Source organism: Loxodonta africana, chromosome 6 (genome assembly GCF_030014295.1).
Source record: "Loxodonta africana isolate mLoxAfr1 chromosome 6, mLoxAfr1.hap2, whole genome shotgun sequence".
Taxonomy (NCBI): Eukaryota; Metazoa; Chordata; class Mammalia; order Proboscidea; family Elephantidae; genus Loxodonta; species Loxodonta africana.
The window spans coordinates 14181753-14202440 of NC_087347.1; the positions used below are offsets into that span (position 1 = coordinate 14181753).

General features: G+C 38.8%; 1 protein-coding gene across 2 annotated transcripts in view; it reads left to right on the plus strand.

The window, feature by feature from the left end:
- SPHKAP (SPHK1 interactor, AKAP domain containing) overlaps positions 1-20688 on the plus strand; it is a 190155-nt gene that overhangs the window by 32427 nt on the left and 137040 nt on the right. For both annotated transcript variants that reach the window (XM_010597634.3, XM_010597635.3), the window contains exon 2: positions 15763-15871. In XM_010597634.3, the coding sequence (XP_010595936.2) occupies positions 15763-15871 (109 nt within the window). The remainder of the gene's footprint in view (positions 1-15762; positions 15872-20688) is intronic.

A 20688-nucleotide genomic window follows, 5' to 3' on the forward strand; every position in this document is an offset into this window, starting at 1 on the left:
ACGAAACTGTTCACTGCAGATTAGTAAGTAAGCACGCGTAAGCCCGTGCTTACCTTGCCTATTGGATAATCTGCCCTTGAGGATGATAGTCTAAAGTCAGGGTAGGTATGGGGACCTTTACTGTATATATTTGGGAAACCCAGGACTGAGAACCAAAACAATAAATGTCACGCTAATAAATATTTGCATTTGTTCAAAATGTATATATATAAAAAAAAATTTAATATCCTAAAAATTTACAGTGAAACCCTTAGAGTAAATAAATTTACAAAGCTTAATGTGATTGCATTTCTCACAATAGTATTGAGTGCCTACCCTGTGCCAGGGACCGTGTTACTGTTTTACATAAATTATCCTATTTAACTATCACCACAGTCCCATCACAAAGCTTCTATCAGCACCTGCCTTTTACAGACGAGGCAATGAAGCTAACGAAAGGTTTGAATAACTTGTCTAATTTCATTCATCTGTAAGGTGTGGAGCCAAAACTTGAGCCTACGTTTCTCAAATGCCAAAGCACTGGGAGTTGGCTACATTTGAACTCATTTTGATGTCATGGTCCTGAAGCAAAGAATTAGAGAGGACGTTAGCTGTCACAGTGGAATATAACGTGGTATACAATGTAATGAACAGCAGGTCAACTCTCAAGTCTGTAATTTATCAGCTATATAACCTTGGGTTATATGCCAAAGCTCTCTAATCCTCAATATCTTCATCTATAATATGGATATAATTAAATATCCATGTACACCATCTAGTAGAGCGCTAAGCACCTGCTATGTATTCACTGGTTGCCATCTCTGTTAGCAGTAATACAGAGAAGATAGTATAACACAGCCTTACCTGGGACGGCTCTCCCCCTTGCTCAGTGTTAGGTGGGGCAGGCCACGGGGGTAGAAGAGAATTAGTTGAGAGTTGAGATGGTTACTGTAACATTTATCCTGTATTTATCTGAACTAAACTCTCTGTGCAGGGACATACATAATGTGTTCTGATCATCCAAACAACTATACACCTACATTTTTTTTTTTTAAGAAATAAATAAAGCACGCCAGGGATAAATCTTTTGGTAAAGTATCTAGTTATGGTCATGTACAAATTCATATTCATGCAAAATTAACGTAGCAACAATGATGTGTATTTCGGGCCTTACACACAGCATTTACAGAGTATGTGTTTGCAAAAACGTTTCCATAACCTTTCTTAACCAGAGGAAAACCGAAGGCTAACTAAGCCATCACACTCCCTAGCTTGATCCTTTTGTTGAACAAAGGGTTCTATTTTCAAAATTACTTTCTGGCTCTTGGTGAAGCCTAAGATTGTGAAATAGCTTTTGAAGGTGCAAAGTTAATAAACCCTTGACCTGTGAGACTATTTCCTGCTAAGAGATAATATATGAATTTGCAAAGCACAGCATCTGACATACAGATGATGATTCAATAAATATTACTTTATATTATGTATATTACCACCAATAACACTTCTTTTATGGTACAGCCCTTTCTTATAGTAAGAAGCATACTATTTAATTGTCTTTTATATTGCAATTCAGTTATTTTTCCGTGTCATCTTTTTTTGATGAGGTTTCGTGCTTCAAGAGACGTGTCAGATCGATTTCAGAGTTGCCTGGAAGAAAAAGTCTAAATTGAACACTACTCAAGATAATTTTTTCAAGATAGAATATTTTAGCACAGCTAGTACTAGAAATCTGTCATTTGCCAACCATTGGTGTTTACACATTACGTCCGATATTAAATAACAATACTATCATCTTGTCTTTGTTCTTTGGGAGACTTTTTTGTTTTGTTTTTAATAGTTGAGATTGAATTAGAGAGCGGCTAATTTGAGGCCATTCTTTCTGCAAAGAATGAGCCACTTATTTTATGTATGATAGTGAATGACCTATTTACATTCTCTGTGTTGTCATTTAATACTATCTCTTAACAGTCTGCCAACGCTTCCCACACTTAGGTCTGCAACAACATTTTCAAAGGCGAGAACAGAGGTAGTGAGGGTTTTTTGTTTTGTTTTGTTTTGTTTTGTTTAATATCTTCACGTTGGGAAATAAAAGGTTGGCCACTTTATACTGTTATTGATGTTGCTGTTGTTACTGTTTTTGTATCACCCCAGGAAATCTGAAAGTTCAGAACTGCCTTTAAATATTGAAACAGATAGTTTTTATTTATTTATTTTAAGGTTTGGATTGTCGTTTCTTTTCTTACGTTTACTAAAATCCTATGGAATTAATGAGGATCTTTCAGAGCCCAGGTGGCACAGTGGTTAAGAGCTCCACTGCTAACCAAAAAGGTCAGCTGTTCAAATCCACCAGCCTCTCCTTGGAAACCCCATAGGGCAGTTCTACTCTGTTCTATAGGGTCCTTATGAGTCAGAATGGACCAGATTGCAATGGGTTCAATGGGTTACAGGTCTTTCAGCCACTGAAGGGCTGGTGACATGTTGGGTGGATGGCATGATGGGAAAATCATTGTCTGATGTCTCCAACCTAGAAAAGGAAAGCATTAACATGACCAGAAAAAAAAAAAAGGAAACTCTTTACCTAGGAGAAGAAACCAGAGGGGAGAGTGCACAGATTGCTGAGAAGATGAAGAAGGGAGAAGCTAACACTCCATATGATTCTAACTACAACTATGAGAGGTTAAGAGGAACTCTGGCAGTCAGTGTAAGTGCTCAGCTGCTAACTATGAGGTCGGCAGTTCAAACCCGCCAGCTGCTCCATGGCAGAAAGATGTGTCAGTCAGCTTCGGTAAAGATTTAAGACCATGGAAACCCTATGGGGGCAGTTATACTCTGTCCTATAGGGTGGCTATGAGTTGAAATCAACTCAATGGCAATGGGTTTATGAGAAGTTAATCCCTTTGGATGAGGGTAAACTTAGGACCTCTACTTGAGCAAGCATTTCTCTTGAACCATGTGAAGTCATATTTTTTAAATCTTTTCAATTTTTTTTTCAATTCTTGGTTGAGGTATATTATTAAATTAATTTTAATGACAGCATCTCAATTCCTTGCTCAAGACCTCTTCTGATAGAGCCTTTTTTTTTTTTTTTCAGTTGAGATTAAAGGATTTAATATGAAGCTCAAGAGTAGATATCCTTAATAGGATTGAGACAATCAAAATGTAATTATTATGTTTTAGGGAAAGTTTTCTTGAAGTGGGAAGCAGAGCAAATCTTATTTAGAATCTGTTAAGATAGTCTAACTTGACAGTGTGTTTACTTGACATTTTAGAAACAATAGCAGCAAATCCTCTTTTTCCTAAAACCATCCTGGGAAATTCTTTAAATTATCTTCTCAGATGTGGCTTATCCCACCGTCTGTTACCACTGCAGAACATTTCACATTGAATTCAAATATTTGTTTCTGCCTAATCTTTTAGGTCAACCAGGATGCTCAGAAAGAGAAGAACAAACAGCTTCAGTAAATATTTGTTGAGCTTCTACCATTACCAGCACTATCCTAGGTTCTAAAATGTCCCTAACCATCCAGAACCTACAGTCTAAAGGAGGAGACAGGCCAATATTACAAAATTACGTGCCATATGGATGAGTATTTTAACAGAGGAAAATGGTTCGGGACACTGTTGGAACATACAAGTGTCCATTATACTTAAACTGGGGTTGGGGTAGGAGAATGGGGTAGAGGTGTGTGTGTGTGTGTGTGTGTGTGTGTGTGTGTACACGTGTGTTGGAGGCATTTTGGAGTGGAGAGTACCCTGTAATGGATTAAATTGTGATTCATAAACTGTGACTCAATGATAGAGTAGGAATTAACCAGGAGGTAGGAGGCAACTGGGAAGAGTGTTCCTAGAAAAATGAAGATCGTGTACAAAGTCCCAAGAGCAAGTGTGAATGCCTGTTCAGTTCAATATGTGTTAGATGAGTGCTTCTCGAACCGCATATGAATCACCTGGGCTTATTCTTAAAATACAAATTCTGATTCAGCAGCTTTAGAGAGAAGCTTTAGATTCTGGGTATCTGGCGATCTACTTCTGAAAATCAGCAATGGGAACCGTATAGGTCACAATGGTCTGATCTGCAACCGGTCATGGGAATGGCACAGGCCTGGGCAGTGGTTCATCCTCTTGTCCAGGGAGTTGCCAGAGTTAGGGGCCAACTCTAACAACAACAACAACATGCTCTCCGGTGATACCAATACTGCTGATCTGTGGACGAAACTTTGAGTAGCAAAGTGTTAGATGACTTAAAAGTTTTATGATTATTACTCCATTGTCCATCTGTTTAAATTCAACCACAGGAAATGTTTTAAGTAATAGTTATTTGAAATTTCCTGTACTCTCATATCCAGTCATTCATACCCAAATTCTTCATCATTTCCCATCAACCTCATGTTTCTTATTTCTTCACAATGAATTTATGATTCTAGGCTCTTATGTGGAGCCCTGCTGGCCCAGTGGTTAAGAGCTTGGCTGCTAATCAAAAGGTCTGTAGTTTGAAGCCACCAGCTGCTCCTTGGAAACCCTATGGGGTAGTTCTCTTCTGTCCAATAGAGTTGCTATGAGTCAGAATTGACTCAAAAGCAATGGGTAGGCTGTTCTTCTATCATTGCTGTTCGTATTCAAAGTCATCATTTTTTAGAGTAATGGTAATTCTTTGATAACATGAGTTAAAAAAACAAAACAAAAAAAACTCAATGATTTGGAAATGAAGTTTTCCAAAGTGGTTATGCTGTCTTTTTACCTCAATATGCTGCTTGAAAAACTTTTACATGAGTCCATCTGTCTGTATGTCGAGCATAATCCAAGAATCTGGACTATATGAAGAACGGGACCTCAGAATTAGAGGAAGACTCATTAACAACCTGAGTTATACAGGTGACACAACCTTGCTTGTTGAAAGTGAAGAGGACCTGAAGCACTTACCGATGAAGATTAAAGATCACAGCCTTCAGTATGGATTACACCTCAATACAAAGAAAACAAAAATCCTCACAACTGGACCAATAAGCAACATCATGGTAAATGGAGAAAAGATTGAAGTTGTCAAGAATTTCATTTTACTTGCATCCATAATCAACACCCATGGAAGCAGCCTTCAAGAAATCAAAAGACCCATTGCATCAGGCAAATCTGCTGCAAAGGACCTCTTTAAAGTGTTGAAAAGCAAAGATGTCACCTTAAAGACTAAGGTGGGCCTGACCCAAGCCATGGTATTTTTAATCGCATCATGTGCATGTGAAAGCTGGGCAATGAATAAGGAAGACTGAAGAAGAGTTGACGCCTTTGAATCGTGGTGTTGGCGAAGAATATTGAATATACCATGGACTGCCAAAAGAACGAACAAATCTGTCTTGGAAGAAGACAGACCAGAATGCTCCTTAGAAGCAAGGATGGTGAGACTATGTCTTACATATTTTGGACATGTTGTCAGGAGGTATCAGTCCCTGGAGAAGGACATCATGCTTGGTAAAGTAGGGGGTCAGTGGAAAAGAGGAAGACCCTCAACAAGTTGGATTGACACAGTGGCTGCAACTGTGGGCTCAAGCATAACAACGATTGTGAGGATGGTGCAGGACGAGGCAGTATTTTGTTCCGTGGTACATAGGGCCGCTATGAGTTGGAACCAATCCAATGGCACGTAACAACAGTCTGTCTGATTTTGTTATAAAATAGCTATCTATGCCATTTTATCTAAATATGAAATTGGACTTTGATACCTTTTTCAAATGCTTCTTCAAAAACTCTGTTCTGTAGAATTTCTTAACACTAAATCTTGACCCTGGTGGTGTAGTAGTTAAGTGCTACAGCTGCGAACCAAAGGGTCAGCAGTTCAAATCCACCAGGCGCTCCTTGAAAACTCTATGGGGCAGTTCTACTCTGTCCTATAGGGTCGCTATGAGTTAGAATCGACTCGACGGCACTGGGTTTGGTTTTTTTTTTTTTTTTTTTTGGTAAATCTTGACCATACCATCAAACAATGGAAAAGGCTTCCTTTGACAAATCAAAAACATACAAATCAATTGGCAAGCAACAACACCACACATATGTATACTCCCTAAGCATCCAATGGTGTAGTGTTAGGAAAGAAGCCTGTAGCATCAGATTGCCTTGGTTCAAACACTGTGTCAGCCACTTTCTAGAGGTATGATTGTATACAAGTGTTATGTAACTTTTCTATGTCTCATTTTCCTCTCTGATAGATTGGGGATAAAAGTACATACTTCATAGGGCTGTGAGTATTAAATCTATTGCATATAAAGCTAAGCTTGTGCAATGACTAACCAAAAACCAAACCCAATGCCGTCGAGTTGATTCCAACTCATAGCAACCCTACAGGACAGTGTAGAACTGCCCCATAGAGTTTCCAAGGAGTGCCTGGTGGATTCAAACTGCTGACTCTTTGGTTAGCAGCCACACTTAACCACTACACCACCAGTGTTTCCGGCACAATGACTAGCATACCATAATTTTCCAATTAAAGTTAGTTTTCAGAAAAAGTGTGTGCTAGTGATCTACTGATTTTTTTGGATGAGTTGCTGCCTGAGATGAAAAGGAGGAACCCAGACACCATGCCCATGCATTCTTTGCTTCACCCCAATTGACATCTGAAAACATTGGTGGATGTCATCAAATATATCCTAACAAGATCGTTTCAAAACTTAATGGGCTTAAATTAAAAGGTGTATTTGGAATTTAGTCAATATCTTCTTAATCTGAAGAAACCTGAATTCTTTGCTACATGGGAAATACGATATAACAAAATGGTTCAGGGCATAGGCTGAAAATCAGACCGGTTTTGAGTGTACACTATTCTATATTTCACATATTTATTGCATGACTATTGGAAAGTTACTTAAACCTCTAATATTCAGTTCCTTCCTCTATAAAGTGAAAAAGTGGAGTGGGGGCTGGGTAGTTATACTGCCCGCTTCATCCGGTTGTCGGGAGAACTGAAATGTAGATTACATACTAGCACATGGTAGGTGTTCAGTAATGCTCATTATTAATATAGGTGTCTACCCTTTTTTTCTACCCTTTTAGACCCCTACACACCTGTCAGTTTGTTGTACTGTGGGGGCTTGCATGTTGCTGTGATGCCAGAAACTATGCCTCTGGTATTCAAATACCAGCAGGGTCACCCATGGAGGACAGGTTTCAGCTGAGCTTCCAGATTAAGACAGACTAGGAAGAAGGACCTGGCGGCCTACTTCTGAAATAATTAGCCAGTGAGAACCTTACAAATAGCAGCAGAACATTGTCTGGTACAGTGCCAGAAGATGAGCCCCCAAGGTTGGGAGGCACTCAAAATGTGACTGGGGAAGAGCTGCCTCCTCAAAGCAAAGTCAACCTTAAAGAAGTGGATGGAGTCAAGCTTTTGGGACCTTCATCTGCTGATGTGGCACAACTCAAAATGAGAAGAAACAGCTGCAAACATCCATTAATAATCAGAATGTGGAATGTATGAAGTATGAATCCAGGAAAATTGGAAATTTTCACTAAGCATTAGTGAGCTGAAATGGACTGGTATTGGCCGTTTTGAATCAGACAATCATATGGTCTACTATGCTGGGAATGATGACTTGAAGAGGAATGGCATTGCATTCATCATCTAAAAGAACATTTCAAGATCTATCCTTAAGTACAATGCTGTCAATGATAGGATAATATTCATATGCCTATAAGGAAGACCAGTTCACAGGACTATTATTAAAATTTACTCACCAACCACTAAGGCCAAAGGTGAAGAAATTGAAGATTTTTACCAACTTCTGCAGTCTGAAATTGATTTGACATGCAATCAAGATGCATTGATAATTACAGATGATTGGAATAGGAAAGTTGGAAACAAAGAAGAAGGAGCAGTCATTGGGAAATATGGCCCGATACAGTAAATCACATAATAGAATTTTGCAAGACCAACGACTTCTTCATCGCAAATACATTTTTTCACCAACATAAACAGTGACTATACCTGTGGACCTTGCCAGATGGAATACCCAGGAATCAAATTGACTACAAAGAGACAATGGAAAAGCTCAATATCATCAGTCAGAGAAAAGCCAGGGGCCAACTGCAGAACAGACCATCAATTGTTCATATGCAGGTTCAAGTTGAAACTGAAGAGAATTAGAACAAGTCCAGGAGAGCTGAAGTACAACCTTGACTATATCCCACCTGAATTTAGAGACCATCTCAAGAATAGATTTGAGACGTTAACACTAATGACCAAAGACGGGACAAGTTGTGGAATGACATCAGGACATCATACATGAAGAAAGAAAAAGGTCATTAAAAAGACAGGAAAGAAAGAAAAGACCAAAATGCATGTCAGAAGAGACTCTGAAACTTGCTCTTGAACATCAAGTAGCTAAAGCAAGAGGAAAAAATGATGAAGTAAAAAAGCTGAACAGAAGATCTCAAAGGGTGGCTCGAGAAGATAAAGTAAAGTATTATAATGACATGTGCAAAGAACTGGAGATAGAAAACCAAAAGCGAAGAACATGCTCTGCATTTTTCAAGCTGAAAGAACTGAAGAAAAAGTCAAGCCTCTAGTTGCAATATTGGAAGATTTTGCTGGGAAAATATTAACTGACACAGGTAGCATCAATAGAAGATGGAAGGAATACACAGAGTCACTATGCCAAAAAGAACTGCTCAACATTCAACCATTTCAGGAAGGAGCATAGGATGAGGAGCCAATAGTTCTGAAGGAAGAAGTCTAGCTGCACTAAAGGCATTGGTAAAAAAACAAGGCTCCAGGAATTGATGGAATACCAATTAAGGTGTTTCAACAAATGGATGCAGCACTGTAAGTCCTCTCTTGTCTATGCCAAGAAATTTGGAAGACAGCTACCTGGCCAACCAACTGGAAGAGATCCATATTTATGCCTATTCCCAAGAAAGGTGATCCAACTGAATGCAGAAATTATCGAATAATATCATTAATACCACATGCAAGTAAAATTTTGCTGAAGATCATTTAAAAGCTGGTACAGCAGTATATTGACAGTTTCTTGAAAATTTTCCAAGAAATTTTTTTGATGCCAGGAAATTTTTGAAATTTTTCTGACTGCTAGAAATTCAGATGGGATTCAGAAGAGGATGTGGTACAAGGGATGTCATTGCTGATGTCAGATGGATGTTGGTTAAAAGCAGAGAATACCAGAAAGATGTTTACCTGTGTTGTATTGACCATGCAAAGGCATTCTACTGTGTGGATCATAACAAATTATTGATAACATTGCAAAGAATGGGAATTCCAGAACACTTAATTGTGCTCATACACTAAGAGGTAGTCATTTGATGAACAGAACAAGAGTATACTGTGTGGCTTAAAGTCAGGAAAGGTGTACATCAGGGTTATACCCTTTCACCATACCTATTCAATCTGTATGCTGAGCAAATAATCTGAGAAACTGGACTATATGAAGAAGAATGGGGCATCAGGATTGGAGAAAGATTCGTTACCAACCCTTGATATGCAGATGACACAACCTTGTCTTGCTGAAAGTGAAGAGCACTTGAAGCGTTTATTGATGAAGAACAAAGATTACAGCCTTCAGCATGGATTACAACTTAACATAAAGAAAACAAAAACCCTCACAACTGGACCAATAAGCAACATCATGATAAATGGAGAAAAGACTGAAGTTTTTAAGGAAGGATTTCATTTTACTTGGATCCGTAGCCAACACCCATGGAAGCAGCAGTCAAGAAATCAAAGGATGCACTGCATTAGGCAAATATGCTGCAAAAGACCTCTTTAAGTTCTTAAAAAACAAAGATGTCACTTTGAAGACTAATATGCTCCTGACCCAAGCCATGGTGTTTTCAGTTGCCTCATATGTATGCAAAAGCTGGAAAATGATTAAGGAAGACCTAAGAATTGATGCCTTTGAATTGTGGTATTGTTGAAGAATATTGAATATACCATGGACTGCCAAAAGAATGAACAAATCTGTCTTGGAAGAAGTACAACCAGAATGCTCCTTAGAGGCAAGGCTTGCGAGACTACATCTCACATATTTTGGATGTATTATCAGGAGAGATCAGTTCCTGGAGAAGGCCATCATACTTGGCAAAGCAAAGGGTCAGGAAAAAGAGGAAGACCCTCGATGAGATGGATTGACACAATGGCTGGAACGATGGGCTCAAGCATAACAATAATTGTGGGAATGAGGCAGGACTGGGCAGTGTTTCATTCTTCTGTGGGTATGAGTAGGAAAGGACTTGAGGGCACCTAATGACAACACTCTTTTAGAAAGGAGCCCTGGTGGGGGGGCAGTCGTTAAGTGCCCAAATGCTAACCAAAAGGTCAATGATTCAAACCCACCAGCAACCCTGTGGCAAGACCCCGGCAATCTGCTCCCATAACGATTACAATCTAGGAAACCGTATGCATCAGTTCTACCCTGTCACATGGGGTCGCAATGAGCCAGAATCAACTCGACGGCACCCAACAACAACAACACTCCTTCAGAAGTTCATAAAAGAACTGTAGGTAACTATCCTAGAAAATGGCTGCATTTTTCTAGGATAGTTACATGCAGCATCAAATTGTTTCGGGGTATATGAAACAACGAGAGAGTAAGTTTTAAATGTACAACAGACTTGGGTTCAATGTCCAGCTCTGCTTCTTACTCACGGTGGACAAAACCAGCTTATTAACCTCGTTGAGTGTTGTTTTCCTCTGTTCTATAAGAAGAATAGTTATGATGCTTTCTTCCTGGAGCTTAGGTGAGGACTGCACTTAGCATGTTCCATGAAAAACCAGTCATAAAAACCCAATAAATGTTAGTTGATACTGTTGTTGTTGATATCATTACTTTAAATATTTTATGTTAAATAGCTGAAAGAATTTCATTCAATAACTGGGGGTGGGGAGATTTTTTTTATATTATTATTGAAATGTTCAATACATGCTTTGGAAACAATTCCCTCAACCTTGGAAAAATAAAAGATAACTAGTGCTGCAGGTTCTATATGTCATATCTATTTTAAGTGCTATACAAGAGTTTTTCATTTAATCCTCAGAATAACCTTAAACATAGATACTATTATCATCACCACCTTTTTTGCAAATTTCAAAAATGAGCGTGAAGAAGTGCAGTAACTGGTCCAAGATCACACACTAGGAAGTGACAGAGCTGGAATTTGAACCTCAGCACTCTGGCTACAGAGTTTGTCATCCTAAACCCTACCCTGTGCTTTTTCTGTTGTTTGTTAGGTGCTGTCATGTCGGCTCTGACTCATAGCAATGCTACGTACAACAGAATGAAATACTGCCTGGTTCTGCATCATCCTCATATGTGTTGCTATGTTTGAGCCCATTGTTGCAGCCACTGTGTCAGCCATCTCATAGAGGGTCTTTCCTATGCTGGCTCCATTTATTCCTATTGAAGTTGCAACCTTGTTCATCAAACGCAAAAAGAAGCCTCCATCTCTGCCAATAAAAGACATCCTCTTTGACCTCCTCTGATCTGCTCACAGGCAGCAGTAGAACATTTGAATTTGCCACATAGAAACAACTCTACCTCCATAACTGGACATCTCTCCCTCTGGGGAAATGACTGAATTTTTGTAGTTGTGGTGAAAACATTTAAGCACTCTGCTGCTAACCGAAAAGTTGCCGATTTGAACCCATCCAGGGGCTCTGCGGAAGAAAGACCTGGCAACCTGCTCCTTTAAAGATGACAGCCTAGAAAACCCTATGGGGCAGTTCTACTCTGTCACACAGGTTGCTGTGAGTCGAAAATGCCCAGATGGCACGCAACAACACAACAACATTTTTACTGCTTATTCACATTGCATGAGTCATTGGTTAATCCAGTACGGTGGCAACTCAACACCTCAATCACATATGACATTTTTTCCTGTAGGAAAGCTGCTTGTTTTTCTATAATATGTCTTCCCAAATTCTACTTTTATAATTCCTTTCCTACCTTGATCTGTCTCCTCATTGAAACACATTTAGCAAATTCAGCATGAAGCCAGTCTGAGTGAGAGGATGTGCTTAATAAATATTGTCAACACTTGTCAAAATCAAAGGAAAATCCCAGGGAAGAACCTGTAGCCTCACCCATTAGGAGCAAACTAGAAGGCTGACGGGAGGTTTTAATGGTAATTTGAATTCATAGTAATAAATGCATGAATTTCATGTTGCTGCAATCTCTGCCTCGTCATGTAGCAGCAAATATTCCACTTCTCTAGAGACCGAAGATAACATCTTTGCTAATATTCTAAAAATTTCATCCCCATCCCAAATGCTGTGTTGTAAAGTCGCTTATTGGAGATTCTCATCCATGTCAGATGGTTTAAGAAATAAGCCTACCCTACATATGTTTTCCTTACATATGGCCATGGAAGCAGCATTCAAGAAAGCAAACAACATATTGCATTGGGCAAATCTGCTACAAAAGACCTCTTGAAAGTGTTAAAAAACAAAGATGTCACTCTGAGGACTAAGCTGTGCTTGACCCAAGCCATGGTGTTTTCAATCGCCTTACGTGAAAGCTGGACAATGAATAAAGAAGCCTGAATAAGAATCGATGCCTTTGAATTATGGTGTTGGTGAAGGGTATTGAATATACCATGGACTTCCAGAAGACAAACAAGTCTGTCTCGGAAGAAGTATAGCTAGAATGCTCCTTAGATGCAAAGATGGCGAGACTTCATCTCACGTGCTTTGGACATGTTATCAGTAGGGACTGGTTCCTGGAGAAGAACATCATGCTTGGTAAAGTAGAGGGTCAGTGAAAAAGAGTAAGACCATCCATGAGAAAGATTCACACAGTGGTTGCAACAATGGGCTTAAACATAGCAACAATTGTGAAGATGATACAGGACCAGGTGGTGTTCCGTTCTGTTGTACATAGGGTCGCTATGAGTTGGAACAGACGTGACAGCATGTAACAACAGCATATGCTTTTGACTATTAGGTATTGTTACATTGCTTTACGACATATTTCTGGAGACTTTTAATATTTATGCAGTGGAGTTGCATGACACTTGTCATTAAGTAAGGCACTTCTTTTCATCCCACCATATGACTCAGTTTGAATCTATCAGGTACTCCTTGAAAACTCTGTGGGGCAGTTCTATCCTGTCCTATAGGGTTGCTATGAGTTGGAATTGACTTGACGGCAATGGGCTTGGTTTGGCTTATATGACTGTACTGTCTCATTTAACCCTTAACACAACAAATGTATATATATACACATACACACACACACACAGAGAGAGACATACACACATATATATGAATGCTCTACAGGCTTAGCATTATAACAAATGGGATAAGCCCTGCAGTAAAGGTATACTTGTCATTTCTTCCTTCCACTAGATGAGGTCAGAAGTTCTTAAACTTCTGGGTGCATAAAAAGTACTGTAGCAGATTGTATACCTAAAGTCATACACAGTCTGCTTTACGGGCAAATAAGGAACTTTCGGGGATCATCTTTTACATTTTTTCTGTTTTCAAATTGTTCCCTAAGTTTGGACCCAACCAATTCTGCCCAAGTTAGGTGTGATTTCCCTCTAGAGTGGTCAGAGATAGTTGAGGTGCTGTTTCTATTATGTTTTATATCAGGAATGATCAGCCTGAAGTCTACGTTAGCCTTACTTCTCAGCCTCCCTAATTCCCACGCCTCTGATCCCTAACCTTGTAAAAAGTCTTGGGAGATGGACCACCACTGACCATGAGTTGCGGGATGGCCTGGTTGGGAGAGCTACACTAGCTCCCTGGGATGTTTAGAGGACACAGTAGCCACAAGACATGTAGCCATGGAAACCCTATTACCTGTCTTTCTGAACTTCACACACACGACTTTGACTGGCTCGTAGAAGGAGTAATGTATGAATATGTGAGTAATATATGATTTTCTTGACTCTTGGGCCAAGTTCCTCCAGCTCAAGGTTAGCTCAGTCTATAATCTTATCTTCCACATGTAAATTGCTTTTGGAACCTAACAATGAAACATATTTTTTACCTTTGGGTAAAAGTCAAACTGCCCTGTGGACAAGAATCCTCTGACACTTAGAAAGCATTTAGAGAAATTTCTGCAGTTGGGTTTGAGATGGAGTCACAGTGAAATGGGAGTTTAAAAGAAGTTATTGACCCCATATTGTGGGAAACCTATAAAAATGTGTCTGAAAACACAGACCTTCTCTGATATTTTGCAAGGAACTTCCAGAGTGAAGAGGGACCACAGACTCTGGTGCAAACATGTCACTTATAAATGGAGAGACCAAGTCCCAGTAAGGCTAGGTGGCTCGCCCATGGACATGTAGCTAGGGACTGATAGCCAGGATTTGGACCCAGTTACTTTTTTTCCTTTTTAAACTGTCTCTCCTCAGTCAATTAAAGATTACACTACGGTGCTATCCTATAACTTAAATTAGGTTCGTTCTGGTCTTCAAGGCTCCAATTACTCAGAAAATAATATATGAAAATTTAAAACAAAATGGATTTCACTTGAATTATTCCATGCGATTTTTGCCTGAATCCGTGATTTGTCATGTGGCACCATCAATAGTCATAAAAAACAAAAGTCGTTCATCGTCATTAATAACGGAAATGCTAGCAGATGAGTCATGCGCTGTTTGATGTATGGCCAATTGCAATGCAGTGAAAATGAACAGATTCAGAACTCAAACACCAGGGTTATGTTTTAGTTCCAAATATGTTGTGTTTAGCTGGTGGTGTATTTGGTGCTTCTTTTAAGAGAAAATTTGGGTGGAAAATTATATGCAGAACTATTCATATTCCAAAAAGGTATTTTAATGAGTTGTATGTCAATGTAATCAACAACAATAATGAGAAAACAATAGAAGGCATTATACAGTATCAGTATATTTTTCTCAATTCTAAATTAGTTTATTTTCAGAAGATAAGTCCACAGAAATCCGTGTTATAGAGGGCTGTTGTATTTAAATTGGGTTCCATTCTCCATCTCAAATCTTACCATGAAAATCCATTTTGGTGATAATCTCAATTTCTTATCATTTCTGTAGGAGATAGAGATAAATTTAAATCTTTTAAAATATCTATGCATGCCTGTACATAGTCATAAGAGCTCAGTTGCTAACCAAAACATCGGCAGTTCAAATCCACTAGCCATTCCTTGGAAACCCTCTGGGGCCATTCTATTTTGTCCTATAGGGTTACTATGAGCCAGAATTGACTTGACAGCAAGGGGTTTGGTTTTGGAACATATTCAAGTGCATCAAGATTTGACAGAGATGGGAGGATGGCTATAAATCTAGAATTTTGTAGGCAGAGAGATTAAGGTCCTTGGCTCCCATCAGCACAGGGATGACTGCCCTTTCTAAAGTTGGTGTGCTTCTCATGGTACCGTTTTGCTCCTGATTAAAATTGTGTTTTCCCCTCATTTTAAAACCTAAAATGTGTATTTTGTTATGTGTTGTATTGAACGAGCTGAATTAAAGTGGCACCTGAAAATACTTCATTTGGGTATTAAAACTGCTTGCTTAAGATGCTAACGCTGCTAGCAGGCAGACAGATGCGACTGTGTCCCTCGAACAGTGGGGAAAATACTGGGTTGCAGTTTTACATGCACAATAGGATAGTCCCTGATGGTCCCACAAATTACAAAAGTGAACCCAACAAAGAAATGTCAAGGTCAGCAGGAGGATTTGCCGTGTTGAATGCAACCTGTAAAGACGGCTTTTAATAAATCACCCCGTGTTTCATTCATTCTTCATTTCTGAGTACAGAGAAGACTGACAGGCATGTGCTCTTTTTTGTGTGTTTTGGGGCACAAACAGCAACGTGGAGTCCCCCCTGATGTGTGACGGTTTGGAGCTGCAGCGCAGAAGCGGAGGCAGCAGCAGCCCCGGGAGCAGCTTGGGTAGCTCCATCACGGCGTGTAAGAAGGTAATGCCTTATACAAGTTTCTTCTTCCAGGTGAACTGAAACGCTGGTTTAGGTTGACCTTTCGAGCACTTTTTCTAAAGCAGAAACAAGAACAAACACAGACAAAATGGTCCCATAATTCATCTGCCCAGATAACCCCTGAAGATATTTTAAAAGCATATAATTGCTGCAAATGATAAGAAAACTCAAACTTAAAAATTATAATCCTTATTCCCAAACCACCTCAACCCCAACCTCCTCCCCAATTCCTCTTCCCAAACTTAGCCGTGGGCTACTGTTAATGGTCTCCTTTTAGAAAGATTTTCACAGGCTTTGAAAGACTCAGCTTATTATATTAAGTCCCTCTGTCTGTATCTAAAAAAAAAAAAATCATGTGACTCCCTTTGATATTTTCCTAAAGAGAAGGGTGTTCTTGGCTTACGGTATTAGGAGAAACAGAATTCCATTTTCGCCAACGTAGAGTTGATAAACAAATCTTCCTTTAAGACACTTGCAGAAATTTGTCATTTGAACCACATAAAATCATCTAATTTAACCATATCATTTTCCCAGCAAATCGATCTAAAGGCCAGACACATAAAGCAAAACACTTCAGATCTGAATTCCTGGCCTCATGCTTTTGTCTGTTTGATGCTGAATTTCAGAAGAGAATGTGTTTCTTCTCACCCAGACTTAGAGGAAGTCACACTGGAGTGTTTCATTTGGTGTAAAAATAGTTATATTGTTAAAAAAAAAAAAAAAAAAAAGCTTATAGTTGCAAATTGAGACAAATTCTCTAACTAAACATGTTATATGTATATAATTATCATATGTATATATCAATTGATTTGTTCATTACTGTACCCAATTAAGCAGCCCTAAGTTTTTTTTTTTATTCTCTAGTAAATATACATCTGTCTTATTAATTAAGGGCTCTGACTATCATGAGCTGTATAAGCTATTATTGTTTTTGCTCTTATAAAACCCTTCTAGCCCATCCCATAAATTCCAGTTTTCAATGCAGAAAACTGAGGCACTATAATTCGAAATGGTTTTGAGTTACTTATAAAAAACCTAAAACTTCAGATCTCCAACCCTAGATATATTGTATTCTGTAACTCCACATTATAAAGTTCTCAGCAGGTGCTATATATTTCATAAGGCTAAATGATATTTAATTCATTCTATTTTTTATAATATGCATATTCCTAATGATTAGAGCCAGTGTGGTATAGTATTTCAAAAAACGATTGAACCCAGAATGCCCACACTTAACACCCAGCTCTATCACGTCTGGGTCGAGTTGGCTGTGTGTTCTGTACTAAAGAGGGAAAAAGGACAAGGAACAGTTACTTTACCTAGACCTGTATCTAAATAATGAGGCTGTCCAGCTGAATCACCCTTCTTCATAATCAATCACCCTTCAGCAAAAGTGGATAATTGAAATCTATCGGTAATTCCTCAAACTCGTTTTGTGTAATATCGTCATCTTCTTCCCAAAAAACCTTCTTATCAGAACTGACATGTTGCTAAATTAACTGGTGAAAGAAATAAAGCAAGGGACCAGAAGATAATGCATGAGTTGTATAATCAGCCTCTGATAAATGGCGTATTAACTGAATTTCTTTCATGTGTTTCATAGTAAATCTCTAAACATTTCAGGAATCCTACCCAGGATTAATTGCTTCAATTCCTCTTTGCCGTGGGGGAAATATGGTCACTAGAAGCCACAGTTGTGTAAAAGCGATAGCATCGAGAAAGAGATTTTCATGGATTATTGGAAGGAGGAACTTTGTATTCTATCTCTATCTCTGTCTCTCCCTCTCTCTCTCTCTCTATGTCTGTATCTATGGCATTGAGGAACTGCCTTTCTCCAGAGCTAAGGTGAGCCTTGGTGGAGCAATGATAACTGAAATGTTGGCTGTTCGAATCCACAGACCCACCCAGCAGGCTCCTTGGGACAAATAGCAGGTGATATGCTCCCTTAAAGATTACAGCCTAGAAAACCCTGTGGGGCAGTTCTACCCTGTCACTTGGGCTCACTATGAGTGGAAATTGATGAAGGCATCTAACAACAAGATGACCACTTGGTCACAGTTTACACCTATTGTCCTGGCGTTTGGTTAATAGCATCCCCTATTGCATTGAGCAAATCTGCTGACAAAGACCTCTTTAAAGTGTTGAAAAGCAAAGATATCACTTTGAGGACTAAGGTGCTCCTAACCCAAGCCAATTTTCAATCACCTCATATGCATGTTAAAGTTGGACGATCAATGAGGAAAACCAAAGAAGAATTGATGCCTTTGAATCATGGTGCTGGAGAAAAACATTGATTATACCACGGACTGCCAGAAGAATGAACAAGTCTGTCTTGGAAGAAATACAGCCAGAATACTCCCTGGAAGCAAGAATGGTGAGACTTCATCTCACATACTTTGGACATGTTATCAGGAAGGACCAGTTTCTGGAGAAGGACATTATGCTTGGTAATATAGAGAGTTAGTGAAAAAGAGGAAGACCCTCAATGACATGGATTGACACAGTGGCTACAACAATGGGCTCAAACATAGCAATGATTATGAGGATGACACAGGACCAGGCAGGGTTTCATTCTGTTATACACAGGATTACTATGAGTTGGAACAAATTCAATGGCACCTAACTACAATTGCTTTCAAAAGGAGCCATAGTAGCACAATGGTTAAATGCTCGGCCGCTAACTGAAAAGGTTAGTGGCTCAAACCCATCAGTTGCTCCATGGAAGAAAGATGTGGCAGTCTGCTTAGATAAAGATTTACAGCCTTGGAAATGCTTTGGAGCAGTTCTACTCTGTCCTATACCCAAACCCATAAAAAAAAAAAAATCAGAATTGACTTGAAGGCAATGAGTTTGGTTTTTCATTTTATTGCTCTCAAAAGTGCCATGCTATGCAAAATAAATTATATAGTCATTCTAGCACTTGCTTTGAAATTATCCTTCCTCTACCTCCTTCCATTCTTCTAAGAACTAGGGAAGTTATCAGATAAATTCACATTGAGTTGTTAGTGATCGTGCACAGTTTAAGAATACAATCTACTTCCCATTACTACTCCTACCTCCTTTCCTTAATTGACATTGATAATTGATCTTATTGAACCTGAACATGACCTCTGACTTCTGTGTATCACAGAGCTCCAAGCAGACACTACTAATCCATCAAAGATGGAATGTGAGATAACCTATATATCATCTCTAATTTAATAAGCCCCCAATTTTAATGTGTACAATGTGATTCTCCAAAATCACACACTTAAAATGAGGGAGATCCAAAACAGTAACAGAAACATGGGAGAGAAAGGGTTACTGGTGGGCAGGAGGCACTAGAGTTACTCCTCTAGGATCCCTTCAATTGTATCTCTTTGGAATAGATATTGAATCGAATCTCATTGGACCAGTCCTTCTTATAAGACAAATATAATCACCATCGTTAAACTGGATGGTAGGAATTTTTCCATTAAAAAAGCCAAATGATTGTATCAGTTATCCTTCCAAATATTTCTTTACAATAAGTCAAAATATTTTATCTATAGGGAGGCAATGAGATGTGTTATAACAAACCTAGACATGGGATTCAATGACAGGAATGAGATACCAAATTTCTCTGTGTGATCTTGGGCCAGTTATGCAAGATCATTAGCTTGAATTCCTTAGGGTCGATGTGATGTTTACGTATGATAAGATTTGTGTAAGCCCTTGGCACATAGTAGGTGCTCAATAAATGTTGTTATTAGCTGCTGTTGAGTCGGCGCCAACTCATGGGAACCCACACGTGCAACAGAACAAGACGTTGCCCAGTCCTGTACCATCTTCACAATCAGTGTATGCTTGAGACCATTATTGTGATCAGTTGTGTATTTTGAGTGCCTTCCTACCTATAGCAGTCACCTTTCAGCACTATATTGGACAACACCCAATTGTGGTCCATAGAGTTTTCATTAGCTAATTTTTAAAAGTAAATCCCGAGACCTTTCTTCTTAGTCTTAGTCTGAAATTTGAAATACTTGTAGCATAGCTTCCAGTATCATAGGAACATACAAGTCACAACAAGTACAACAAACTGACAGACAAGTGGTGGCAATAAACATTATACCTACTCCTCATTTATTGACATGGTTAGGTTCCAAAGACCAGGTTGTTATGTGAAAATCAGCACTATATGAAAATGGAGAATGACCACATCAGATAACAAGATGGAGGATGAGTGCATCATTACTTAACTGTCAAATTACATCATTGTATAACTGCCAAACCACTGAGAATCATGGCCCAGTCAAACTGACACATAACCTTAACCATCACAGCCAGTGTCAATCTTTTCTCACATCTTGGTGTTCGTTACTACCAGATGCATGTCATTAATGTGCAAAATAGTCAGATAGTAGATTTTTTATTACTATGGTCATAATTGTGAAATGTTGGATAATAAGATAGTCAATAAGTGAGGAGTAGGTGTATGGGATTCCCAATCATTGATCTTTACACCAGGACAAAATTCATTTCAGTAGAATTAAAAAGTGGTCTGAATATAGCATATGATGCATTTTTATTACATTGAATGTATTTTTCCTCTATTTTGAAAGAGTTACATTCAACGTCGTATTTCCACAATAGCTGGACATTTTCATCCATTCCTTATTTCCACAGATGGAAGATTCGCTGTTTGGAATGTAGTGGAAACAAAGCTCTGAATAGGATTCCTGTGAGGAAAGACTGTTGGAGGAAAATCAGCACTCCAAATCTCTTTCTCTTGTTATGTCATATTAGTTAAGTCTGCCTTAAACTTGCACTTATCAAAGGCA